General features: G+C 43.2%; 1 protein-coding gene across 2 annotated transcripts in view; it reads right to left on the reverse strand.

Annotated features, from left to right (window-relative positions):
* Nucleotides 1–13762, reverse strand: part of LOC126353355 (facilitated trehalose transporter Tret1-like) — a 308377-nt gene that overhangs the window by 22896 nt on the left and 271719 nt on the right. For both annotated transcript variants that reach the window (XM_050002757.1, XM_050002758.1), the window contains exon 3: nt 6682–6962. In XM_050002757.1, coding sequence (XP_049858714.1) covers nt 6682–6962 — 281 coding nt within the window. The remainder of the gene's footprint in view (nt 1–6681; nt 6963–13762) is intronic.

Genomic DNA, 13762 nt, shown 5'->3' on the forward strand with positions numbered 1-13762 from the left:
GGAGCTCCTGCAGATCAGGCATTTCAAACCAACCAGAGGACTGCTGCACTTTCTTACTGGACATGGACCGTATCCGGCATATCTATACCGGTTCGGGAAGCGGGCTACACTATCGTGTAATTGTGGTTCCATGTAGTGTACGAGTCCCCCTCTTAGACAACGTTGCATCACAACTCAGGCAACAATTGCACAATAGCGACACGCACGATCTGCTCAAGCAAGAGGACACATTCCAAACACTTAATGAACTCTCAAACGAAATCTCAAATAAGTCCTAAGGGAATTCCAAAGGAACAATCATAATTAGTATATCACATCAATCTAGACTCCGTGCACATGTCCTGTTCCGGCGGGACGCGGACTTGGCCAGCCGCCTCACTTTTGGGACCCGCCACTTCTCTGATTTAGGGGGAAGGTGCATAAAACACCGATTATGACAAAGCGCTAAATGTGATAGTAGTGATAAGGATATTAGGTTAGACGTAGGTTAAGACAGGAGAAACTGTCAGCAAGCGAATTCAAGATCTTGGGCCAGCGGTGTGCCAGGGGCATGCCCACTCGGATTAGCTCGGTAGGCATGGCCGATAAGGTAGGTTTGTACATCACGCCCGCACACCTGCAGCGTTCCCGGTAGCATGTAATCAGGAAAAGACTTCAACGTATTAATCTTGTAGGTATATCAAAAAGTCAGAAGAACGTGTAGAATCAATAATCATAGCATACTGGAATAATAACATAACAATGCACAACCTCTAGTAAAATCATGCAGTTGCGGTAATTGTAAGGAATATGTAGAATTTGGATATCAATTGTTTATTTTGAATAAAGAGTTTATTAACAAAAATAAAGAAAATATAGAATGTCGAACAGCCCCGCGTGACTAACGCCCGAAAGGACAGACAAAGTGTGGTATCTTACATCCATGTCACACTCATAAAGTCTGGAAATAAGGTTGTGTACGGCAAGGCAGGCATTCGTATGGGCCGTGCTCCGTACTGAGTAACAGGCGCTGTTGTAGATCATAGATTTTTTCCAGAACGGGATTAACATCGAGCACATACGAGAAAATACGTTAAGAATCAGTAAAACTAATTTAGGATTGCAGGTTCTGACGCTAATGAAACTGCGAACTGAAGTATCAAATTAGTGGTCGACTACATATATATTAAAAAGCAGCATAAATTTAAAATAGAAATTTTCCCACTAAATTATTATGCGCAAAATTTTGAAACTTCCATTGGCTTCTACAACTATGTTGTTGAAATTTAACCAGACCCAAAAAAAAAGAACATTAAGGAAACATTTAAAAACGCGCCAAAAGTGCAATGAAATAAAAGTACATCTAATTATGACGTTTATTAACGTACAAAATGTTAAATAGTTAACCTTACACAAATTGGAAAGCGCCATCATAGTTACTGAAGGTAACTATTTACTTTATTAAGGTTGAGTTTTAACTTTTCTTGTAATATAAGAAACACGTTAAATAACATTAATACTTCCAAAAACAGTACAATTTAGCCGTTTACGGAAGTATGCATAAATTTATAGAGCTTCACTAATTTCTTGTTTGTCTCTCATAAAAAATTTCTTCATTTTGCGCAGCCGGCCGCTGTGAGGGAGTGGTTCTAGGCACTTCAGTATGGAACCGCGCTGCTCCTACGGTCGCAGATTCGCATCCTACATCGGGCATGGATGTGTCAGGTTTAAACACACTCCTCGAAATGGAAAAAAGAACACATTGACACCGGTGTGTCAGACCCACCATACTTGCTCCGGACACTGCGAGAGGGCTGTACAAGCAATGATCACACGCACGGCACAGCGGATACACCAGGAACCGCGGTGTTGGCCGTCGAATGGCGCTAGCTGCGCAGCATTTGTGCACCGCCGCCGTCAGTGTCAGCCAGTTTGCCGTGGCATAAGGAGCTCCATCGCAGTCTTTAACACTGGTAGCATGTCGCTACAGCGTGGACGTGAACCGTATGTGCAGTTGACGGACTTTGAGCGAGGGCGTATAGTGGGCATGCGGGAGGCCGGGTGGACGTACCGCCGAATTGCTCAACACGTGGGGCGTGAGGTCTCCACAGTACATCGATGTTGTCGCCAGTGGTCGGGCGAAGGTGCACGTGCCCGTCGACCTGGGACCGGACCGCAGCGACGCACGGATGCACGCCAAGACCGTAGGATCCTACGCAGTGCCGTAGGGGACCTTACCGCCACTTCCCAGCAAATTAGGGACACTGTTGCTCCTGGGGTATCGGCGAGGACCATTCGCAACCGTCTCCATGAAGCTGGGCTACGGTCCCGCACACCGTTAGGCCGTCTTCCGCTCACGCCCCAACATCGTGCAGCCCGCCTCCAGTGGTGTCGCGACAGGCGTGAATGGAGGGACGGCATCATGGTGTGGGGAGAGATCTCCTACACTGGCCGTACACCTCTGGTGATCGTCGAGGGGACACTGAATAGTGCATAGTACATCCAAACCGTCATCGAACCCATCGTTCTACCATTCCTAGACCGGCAAGGGAACTTGCTGTTCCAACAGGACAATGTATCCCGTGCCACCCAACGTGCTCTAGAAGGCGTAAGTCAACTACCATGGCCAGCAAGATCTCCGGATCTGTCCCCCATTGAGCATGTTTGGGACTGGATGAAGCGTCATCTCACGCGGTCTGCACGTCCAGCACGAACGCTGGTCCAACTGAGGCGCCAGGTGGAAATGGCATGGCAAGCCGTTCCACAGGACTACATCCAGCATCTCTACGATCGTCTCCATGGGAGAATAGCAGCCTGCATTGCTGCGAAAGGTGGATATGCACTGTACTAGTGCCGACATTGTGCATGCTCTGTTGCCTGTGTCTATGTGCCTGTGGTTCTGTCAGTGTGTTCATGTGATGTATCTGACCCCAGGAATGTGTCAATAAAGTTTCCCCTTCCTGGGACAATGAATTCACGGTGTTCTTATTTCAATTTCCAGGAGTGTAGTTCTAAGTCTAGGGGATTGATGACATCAGATGTTAATTCCCATAGTGGTTAGAGCCAATTTTTCCCAAACCAGTCCGTGAGTATATTACAAAGGATTTATTTGGAGCCGCGCGGGATTAGCCGAGCGGTCTAGGGTGCTGCAGTCATGGACTGTGCGGCTGGTCCCGGCGGAGGTTCGGGTCCTCCCTCGGACATGGGTTCGTGTATTTGTCCTTAGGATAATTTAGGTTAAGCAGTGTGTAACCTTAGGTACTGATGACCTTAGCAGTTAAGTCCGATAAGATTTCATACACAAAATTTATTTGGAGTGCTCTGTTACATTTTCTATACATATATAACAATTATTAATAAAAATGCGTAGGCAATCATATTGGAAGTTAATTGCAACTTGTAAAATTTGGGAACTCCGGCGTAAGATCATTCTTTCTCTTTTCCCAACCGTATTGTTGATAGTGATTCCAACAGTAATTGTGAAAGTCACGAACAGGCCTCGTTACACTCATATATGTTACTTACTCTTTTCGTAGGTTACCGAAATCAGCTAAACAGTCATATGTTAACAAATCTATTAGGAGCTGTCGTATTTTTATGATAGGATCTTCATCATCTGTGAAACAGCAACTACTTTTCTCCACATATTTTAATTTAATTTCTCAAAGACGCTGCACAAAGAGTAGCTGTCATTTAACAATTTGTCCATTTTATTTGGACTGTTGAGCTCCGTGCCCGTGGGTAATGATATTTTACTATAAAAATACGACCAGCCACTTTTTTAACGCGTTTTATTTGTGCCAATATGCATTTCGGGTTTGCACCCATCTTCAGTTGGCAAATTACATGTATCTCCAGTGTCTACAGTGGAACAATATCGACATCAGTTTGGATGCTGCAGCTGGCATTCTCCTCGCCTAGTTTTTGCCAGCTGCAGCAGCCAAACTGCTGTTGATATTGTTCCACTGTCGACACTGAAGATACATGTAATTTGCCAACTGAAGATGGGTGCAAACCCGAAATGCATATTGGCGTAAAAAAAAACGCATTTAAAAAGTGTCTGGTCGCTGTATTTTTATAGTAAAATAGCGGTCAGTTGACTGACTTCACTACCAATAAGAAAATCGACAAAAATCTAATGAAACCCATAAAAACTCATTTTAGCCCTTTTGCTCCTAGAGATGTGCTCTCTGCATTTCGTGCTAGGGGCACCTATTGTTATGGCTATGATCTCTCCAAACGCTGGTGCTTGTAGTTGGAGACGGTATTTTCGCCGATATGAAAAAAATACCTGACTTTTCGAAAAATGTTAGACGAAAAAAGTTGATTTTTGCATATTTTACAATCCGGTATCTTGCCTCAATAAAGGACTGAATGTCTTTTTGTTATATGCCATGGTTACTCCACATGTCAATTTAAGTAAAACATTGCACGAAATTTTAAAGGTTTTGCAGAGGTAAAAACGCGTTGTGTAAACTTTGAGTATGGCTGATCTTAGTTCATACACTGCAGCGACTGAAATGTAGATATGATATCAGAATATTAATTAAATGGAGAGCAGAACGATACCTCATTTCGTTTCCGAATTACTGGATTTAATACCCGATGGACGGCCTCAAACAGACGCGCTCACTCACGTTTTTGTGCATCGCTAATCGTGTGTTCGTAACAATCGCAATATCTCGTTGAACGATTCAAGACAATGAAAATAGGTTCTTTGTAAGTGAGGCAGATTTATTGTATTATAAACATTCGAAACTCTTTTATTCAGCGTGTTATGGAAGTAGCTCGTCCGCAGCAGTGAGAGGTCGACAGCGCAGGACGCATACAGACGTCCGTTGCCATGTAGGAAAACCCTAGTGGCGCGCGTATGCACGCGTATGCGCGAATATGCAACTGTCAAGGGCCGCGAAAAAGACAGGAGTTGGCGCGTATGTCACATCACATGGCTCTGCATGTCTTCCGAGTACCAGTAGCATCCAGTAGGAAGAGAGTAACTTTTTCAGACGAGTTTAACAATTCTTGACTACGCCCTGGAATGCATGCATGCTGTCGATAGCACACGACAAAGTTCATGTCGATAGCGAGTATCTACATATACATGATTACTCTGCAATTCAGGCGGCCAGAGTGGCCGTGCGGTTCTAGGCGCTACAGACTGGAACGGAGCGACCGCTATGGTCGCAGGTTCGAATCCTGCCTCGGGCATGGATGTGCGTGATGTCCTTAGGTTAGTTAGGATTAATTAGTCCTGAGTTCTAGGCGACTGATGACCTCAGAAGTTAAGTCGCATACTGATCAGAGCCATTTGAAATCTGTAATTCACATTTAAGTGCTTGGCAGAGGGTTCATCGAACCACGATCATACTATCTCTCTACCATTTCACTTCCGAGTAGCGCACGGGAAAAACGAACACCTAAATCTTTCTGTTCGAGCTCTGATTTCTCTTATTTTATTTTTATGGTCATTCCTATCTATGTAGATTGGGCTCAACAAAATATTTTCGCAAATGGTTCAAATGGCTCTGAAAAATATGGGGCTAAACATCTTAGGTCATCAGTCCCATAGAACGTAGAACTACTTAAACCTAACTAACCTAAGGACATCACACACATCCATGCCCGAGGCAGCCTTCGAACCTGCGACCATAGCAGTACCACGGTTCCGGACAGCAGTGCCTAGAACCGCACGGCATATTTTCGCATTCGGAAGAGATATTTGGTGACTGAAATTTCGTAAATAGATCTCGCCGCGACGAAAAACGTCTGTGCTTTAATGACTTCCATCCCAACTCGCGTATCGTATCTGCCACACCCTCTCGCCTATTACGTGATAATACAAAACGAGCTGCCCTTTTTTACACCCTTTCGATGTCCTCCGTCAATCCCACCTGGTAAGGATCCCACACCGCGCAGCAATATTCTAACAGAGGACGAACGAGTGTAGTGTAAGCTGTCTCTTTAGTGGACTTGTTGCATCTTGTAAGTGTCCTACCAATGAAACGCAACCTTTGGCTCGCCTTCCCCACAATATTATCCATGCGGTCTTTCCAACTGAAGTTGTTCGTAATTTTAACACCCAGGTGGTGGTGGTGGTTGTTAGTGTTTAACGTCCAGTCGACAACGAGGTCATTAGAGACGGAGAGAAAGCTCGGGTTAGGGAAGGATTGGGAAGGAAATCGGCCGTGCCCTTTCAAAGGAACCACGCCGCCATTTACCTGAAACGATTTATGGAAATCACGGAAAACCTAAATGAGGACGGCTGGAGACGGGATTGAACCGTCGTCCTCCCGAATGCGAGTCCAGTGTGCTAACCACTGCGCCACCTCGCTCGGTAACACCCAGGTGCTTTGTTGAATTGACAGCCTTGAGAATTGTACTATTTATCGAGCAATCGAATTCCAACGGACTTCGTTTGGAACTCATGTGCATCACCTCTCACTTTTCGTTATTTAGCGTCAACTTCCACCTGCCACACCATACAGCAATCTTTTCTAAGTCGCTTTGCAACTGATGTCCGGTGGGCTTCCCAAGGAACCGATATTTCGCGACGTGTGGCAAGACAAGACAAGTTCGTAACAGAGCGTGTATTTCTCGTTGGTCCAAGCATCTGGGGAACGGCGTATGCACGCCCACAGCAGTCGGAAAAGTCGAAGTGTGTGTGTGTGTGTGTGTGTGTGTGTGTGTGTGTGTGGTACTGACCCACTCGTGGAAGAGCAGCAGTAGCCAGCCGAGGCAGAGCAGCGCGCCGAAGGCTAGCAGTGGCAGGCGTCGACCGTAGCGGTGTGTGAGGAATCCGGCGGGCAGCGACCCGGCGAGGGCGCCCAGCGGCAGCAGCGCCCCTATCCAGGCGCCCTGCGCCGCGCTCAGCGGCTCGCCCTCCACCAGCCCGGCGCCCGGCTGCTCCAGCAGCCGCTCCAGCTCGGGCAGCACCGGCGCCGTCCAGCCCATGGCGCAGCCCACGCACAGCGTGCTCAGGTTAGCTGCCGGCGTCCCAACACACGAGTGTCACAGCCAGAGAGGTACACTCGGACTATATCTGGTTTTACTAGTACGATATCTTCAGTCAAATGAAAATGTCCAAATCTGACATCCAGTCCATAGCACTAGTTATCACTTACAAGGAGACGGCACGACCGTGGGGTCCGGGATTTGTCCGAAATGTTTTGTGGTGAAAGAGGACGCCTAACACCTCACGTAGTTAAAATATTAGGACGCACTACTCGGAAAATCCCGAGAAAAATCGATCCAAAGTTCCTTACGTGGCTTATGAGTATAAAATGTTAGGGCATTGCCAAGCCGCCGTCTGGCCGCCGGCACGGTAGCTCAGCGTGTTCGGTTAGAGGGTTTACTGCCCTCTGTAATAAAAAAACTGAGTTAATCGATCAACAGCGAAATTAAACGGATGTCTTACGACGTCCGCCCCGAGCAGATACAACGAACATAAGCGAACAAAATGAGACTAAAAAAAAAATCTGACCTACATGGTTAGCGGTCGGACCCTTACCCCAAGGTTCTCGGGTTCGATTCCTCCTTCGGTAGTTTTATTTTCCTTCTGTTGCTTGCAAAATTGCAGCCCATTGTTACAGGAGAATCGTGAAATGAATTCCCGGGAAGACTGTATAAAAATTCATTCTATAATTCACCATTAGTTATCGTCACCAATATTCCGAGACATGATTCAATATGCCTGCTTTGCCTCAAAATTATCAGAAACTCAAAACATTTTCGTAAATGTTAATGGGGCATATTTTTGTACTGATTTATTGCAAACGCCCTGTGATTGTAAAAAATCCGCTTTTATATGTTGCGCAAGATGTCGCAAAAATTATTGCTTTGTTTGTTTTTACTATAATTACCACTGCGGTTCTTGTTTATAATTATTATATGTATAAAAATTGAATGTTTCCCAATCGAATTTGTTATTCTGATTTAAAACCCAATGATTCTCCTTGTACACTTTACAATGCAAAATGGAAAACCAACCGCCATGAATTGTGTTGTTGGACAAAAAGAAAATAATTTTCATTCAATAATGTAACTAATTTGTTAAAGATAACGTAGGTTTGGGAAACTTTCTGAATAATTGGTGACATAACAAAAGAAAATGAAATATAAGAAAAAAAAGTGCCAGAGGAGAAATAGAACCCGAAACCTCTAGCGTAAGAGCGCGAGCCCTTAACTTCTACGCCAGACGGCGGCTCGGCAATGGACTAACATTTTATTCTCATAAGCCACTTAAGAAACTTTGGATCGATTTTTTCCGGGATTTTCCGGGTAGTCCGTCCTATTATTTTAACCAGGTGAGGTGTAGGTGTCCTCTTTCACCACACAAAATTTCGGACAAATCCCCGACCCCACGCTCGTGCCGTCTCCTTGTTAGTATAGTGTCCTGAGATCGTCGTCAAACGCTCCAAGAACGCACTCGTTAACAGTAGTTCTATTGTTTGCTCCTTCTCTCTGCAGTCACAGTCAGCAGGTGAATGGGAACCACACTTCTTCGAGGTGGGACCACTCATCCCTTGACCCTTCCGCGAGCAGTTCAGCTTTACCCAGGTTTGAGCGATAGTTGGAATCCCTCAACCTTTTTTGTTCGATCTACGGATGCCAGTTATCGCTGAAACCCAGTTTTCGGTTATACTGGCAGGTCTTGGCAGATGTGAAAATTTCCGAACTAGCAAAATACTAAAGCGAATTCTTTACAGACTAATGGAAAAACTGGTAGATGCGGACCTCGGGGAGGATCAGTTTGGATTCCGTAGAAATGTTGGAACACGTGAGGTAATACTGACCTTACGACTTATCTTAGACGATAGATTAAGGAAAGACAAACCTAAGTTTCTAGCATTTGTACACTTAGAGAAAGCTTTTGAAAATGTTGACTGGAATACTCTCTTCCAAATTCTGAAGGTGGCAGGGGTAAAATACAGGGAGCGAAAGGCTATTTACAATTTGTACAGAAACCAGATGGCAGTTATAAGAGTCGAGGGCCATGAAAGGGAAGCAGTGGCTGGGAATGGAGTTAGACAGGGTTGTATACTCTCCCCGATGTTATTCAATCTGTATATTGAGCAAGCAGTGAAGGAAACAAAAGAAAAATTCGGAGTAGGTATTAAAATCCATGGAGAAATAAAAACTTTGAGTTTCGCCGATGACATTGTAATTCTGTCAGAGACAGCAAAGGACTTGGAAGAGCAGTTGAACGGAATGGACAGTGTCTTTAAAGGAGGATATAAGATGAACATCAACAAAAGCACAACAAGGATAATGGAGTGTAGTCGAATTAAGTCGGGTGATGCTGAAGGAATTACATTAGAAAGTGAGACTCTTAAAGTAGTAAAGGAGTTTTGCTATTTGGGGAGCAAAATAACTGATGATGGTCGAAGTAGATAGGATATAAAATGTAGACTCGCAATGGCAAAGAAAACGTTTCTGAAGAAGAGAAATTTGTTAACATCGAGTATAGATTTAAGTGTCAGGAATTCGTTTCTGAAAGTATTTGTATGGATTGTAGCCATGTATGGAAGTGAAACATGGACAATAAATAGTTTAGACCAGAAGAGAATAGAAGCTTTCGAAATGTGGTATTACAGAAGAATGCTGAAGATTCGATGGGTAGATCACATAACTAATGAGGAGGTACTAAACAGAATTGGGGAGAAGAGAAGTTTGTGGCACAACGTGACTAGAAGAAGGGATCGGTTGGTAGGACATGTTCTGAGGCATCAAGGAATCGCCAATTTAGTATTGGAGGGCAGCATGGAGGGTAAAATCAAAATATGGAAATTTAGACCATCCGCCATTCACCGCTTTTATCGAAAAGTGATAAGTGATTGAACACCGCAAAAAAAAAGAAGAAATTTTCACCAATATTCTCCTGCTGACTCTAATTTTTTTGAAACTCTGTTCAAAAATCATGTTATAATCGTGGATAGGACCACTATTGAGGTATTACGAATAGTCAGTGCTAAAGGGTGAAAAATGAGGCTGAAGAACTCTGTTTATTGTGTTAATTTGTCTGCTTTCAGGCGCTACAAGGAGATAAAGGCTTATTATGTAGACACAAGCAGCAGGTCAACTACGTTTTATTTTTAGTATGTAGGATTAATGAATTTTTGTTAAATTTTTTATTTATTGCTGTTGCCATAATCCCCTTACTCTTTTATTATTTCACAGAAATGGCAAAAAAATCTTTAAAGCAAATGAAATCCTTAAAGCAAATTGTACTTCATTGCTACATCATTTCGTAAATGTCTTCCCAGTCTAGGGTGGTTGCTCTTCTCCAATACAACTGATGTCCAGCGATGACAATGAGAAACTACCACGTAGACCAGGTAGGGACAAGTTTTGCACACTGCACGTACAAGTGTACCATAAGGTACGACACACTGCAACAGGGACAGTGATGTCTCTGAAATGCTGCACCAATTGTTATGGCGTGTGTTTGTCGCTCGTTTCTGCCGGCATTGTTATTAAAACACAAGTAATCGTTCTTCCGATTTTCTTTAACAACAGAACAGTTCAAACCTGCCCAAATCCTACGAATAAAAATTATGCAGTTTTTGGAAGGTTTACTTAAAAACGAAGAATTTTAGCACTGCTGGTAAGGCTAACTAATATTCCGGATTTTTTTGCTCAGTTGTTAGTACAAAAAAAACACATTCTATAACCGAGACCAAACTAAAAACGAAAAATACCGGTTATTCAGAACAAAACTAAGAGACCTATGTTAATTTTACTCGGTCGGTTTTTCGCATCCACAGTTGGAAAGAAGTGAGACCTATTGGGTGAATGTTTGAGGTTTGCTTGATTTTCGACGAGTTGTTGGTGGATCTTGCATGAGTAGCAGCTGCAAACCTGTTGTGCCATATTCCTATCCCAGACATTACTGGATCCTGTATTATTAAACGAAGAATTGGAACAAAACTCACAAATGAATGTCTCCAAACTGTCTAATAGTTCCCCTTCCCAATACACTTTACCAGCACTGTCAAAATTCCAAAATATAAAAACAAGTTATTCATATAACAAAAAATATATGTTCATTATCCCTAGAAGAAATACTAAGTTCTCTAAACTGAGAAAAATAATAGAAAATGTATGATGATGCAATATATCTGAATCGACTTCTTTCTTCTGGTGACACTGTACTTTTCATAGTGAAGACAAATTTAAACAATTGCAACGTGGAGTATCTTCAAAAACCGAGTCTGAAAGTATATATTAATAACAAAGTCGTAGAACCAGTGGTGAATTTTAATAGTGTTTTTGAAAGCAACGATTGGTCGAGCAGGAGAAGAGTGAAAATGGGTTCCAGTTATTTTTCTAAACTTAATAGGTTTTAAAAATTTGTTCAATGGTTCTGAGCACTATGGGACCTAACTTCTGGTCATCGGTCCCCTAGAACTTAGAACTACTTAAACCTAACTAACCTAAGCACATCACACACATCCATGCCCGAGGCAGGATTCGAACCTGCAACCGTAGCGGTCGCGCGGCTCCAGACTGTAGCGCCTAGAACCGCTAGGCCACACCGGCCGGTAATGGGTTTTAAATTTTTTTGAAATATTTTATTTTGTTTCTATTGGAAGCCAGAGATTCTGTTTATATTTTTTATTTTTAAAAATATAATTAAACAGTCCCAACCGCATAAAGATGTTTATTTAATTTACTAGTGACCAGCTTCGACCACTGTTCCTGCCATCATCAGACCGCTTACTCCATGGGAGTCTGCTGAAGCTGGCAATGAGCAGGCGTCATTCTAGGAGGCTTATGACCACTTCCGCGTTTTTTCCAAATTAATTTTCTAATATCCTGAATTACCACGTTTACAATCAGTTTCGACTTAGGGCAGTTACATACGGACGTTTAAAGAGGAACCTTTTTATAAACTAAGGATTTTTTAGTGAGAAATAGCGAGATTGATAGGAATCAATAAGAGATACGAGAAAACAAATGAATCAGGGAGTAGACTGGAATCGAAAATGTTTCATATTTAAAATGAAATGTACATGAGTGGAACATTTAGCCAGACGGATGGACCAAGCAAAATCTAGATCCCAGGAGATAAAGAAAGATTTAGTGGACGGTGTAATGAAGAAGCGGTACGAGTCATTTCGAAATGGACGGGTCTAAAAGATCTGGCTCTTGCATCCATCATTGTTTACAAAGTGTTAGAAAATAGGAGCGACGTCAGACCGAAAATTTTATCTAAATTTGCAAAATAGGTGATTTGCTACGTGTAAGTTTGCATACGATGCTTAAATATGGTGATCCACTGCTTCAGCTGACGTGGAGCCAATGGAATACGGTTTACGCGCTAAAACTTACAGCTTCAGTAGCATTTATTAGCTGAACAAAATGACAAATGTAGAAGGGTGAAAAGTCTTTCTTCAATTAACTCATTAGTATGTACTTGCTAAAATAATCTAACAATAACTTATGTAAGGTAATAAAACATTTTAACGACTGAAGCGCTCTGTGCGTTTTTGGGTAGACACGAGCAATGCCCCACAATGTGCTCCGCGCCGACAGCTGGATCGGAGTACGCATCTTATGGGCAGCGGTGTGGTTGACTTTACGTGCAAGTATGCGAACAATGCAGGCTGGTTAATTATTAGAGAAGTGTTTTACTACACACTGTGCATGAAACGTATACTCTACATTATCTTGAGTCTGGATTACAGATCGACAGTTGTGGCCGGCCAGGGTGGCCGAGAGGTTCTAGGCGCTACAGTCTGTGTGTGATGTCCTTAGGTTAGTTAGGATTAAGGAGTTCTAAGTTCTAGGGGACTGATGACCTCAGCAGTTAAGTCCCATAGTGCTCAGAGCCATTTTTCTTCGACAGTAGTGTGTACACAACTTTGTGATCATGGGCTTCTTATTCTAAACAACGCCAAAGTTGTGAATAAAGTAACTGGAATCTAGAATGAAATTTACACTCTACAGCGGAGTGTGCACTGATATGAAACTCCCTGGCAGATTAAAACTGTGTGGCAGACCGAGACTCGAAATCGTGACCTTTGCCTTTTGCGGACAAGTGCTGTTCCAACTAAGCTACCAAAGCACGAGTCACGCCCCGTCCTCACAGCTTTAATTCCGCCAGTGACTCGTCTCCTACCTTCCAAACTTCACATAAACTCTCCTAAGGTTCGCAGGAGAGCTTCTGTGAAGTTTGGAAGGTCTGTCGATCTGTAATCCAGACTCAAGATAATGTAGAGTATACGTTTCATGCACAGTGTGTAATAAAACACTTCTCTAATAATTAATCAGCCTGCGTTGGTGAGTGTTCATCGGAGGTGAGGGTATCATCTGCAGTGCCCCAGGGAAGTGTGGTAGGTCCGTTGTTGTTTTCTATCTACATAAATGATCTTTCGGATAGGGTGGATAGCAATGTGCGGCTGTTTGCTGATGAGGCTGTGGTGTACGGGAAGGTGTCGTCGTTGAGTGACTGTAGGAGGATACAAGATGACTTGGACAGGATTTGTGCCTGGTGTAAAAAATGGCAGCTAACCCTAAATATAGATAAATGTAAATGAATGCAGATGAATAGGAAAAGGAATCCCGTAATGTTTGAATACTCCATTAGTAGTGTAGCGCTTGACACAGTCACGTCGATTAAATATTTGGGCGTAACATTGCAGAGCGATATGAAGTGGGACAAGCATGTAACGGCAGTTGTGGGGAAGGCGGTCAGTCGTCTTCGGTTCATTGGTAGAATTTTGGGAAGATGTGGTTCATCTGTAAAGGAGACCGCTTATAAAACACTAATACAACCTATTCT

This window comes from Schistocerca gregaria, chromosome 1 (assembly GCF_023897955.1).
Source record: "Schistocerca gregaria isolate iqSchGreg1 chromosome 1, iqSchGreg1.2, whole genome shotgun sequence".
Lineage (NCBI taxonomy): Eukaryota > Metazoa > Arthropoda > Insecta > Orthoptera > Acrididae > Schistocerca > Schistocerca gregaria.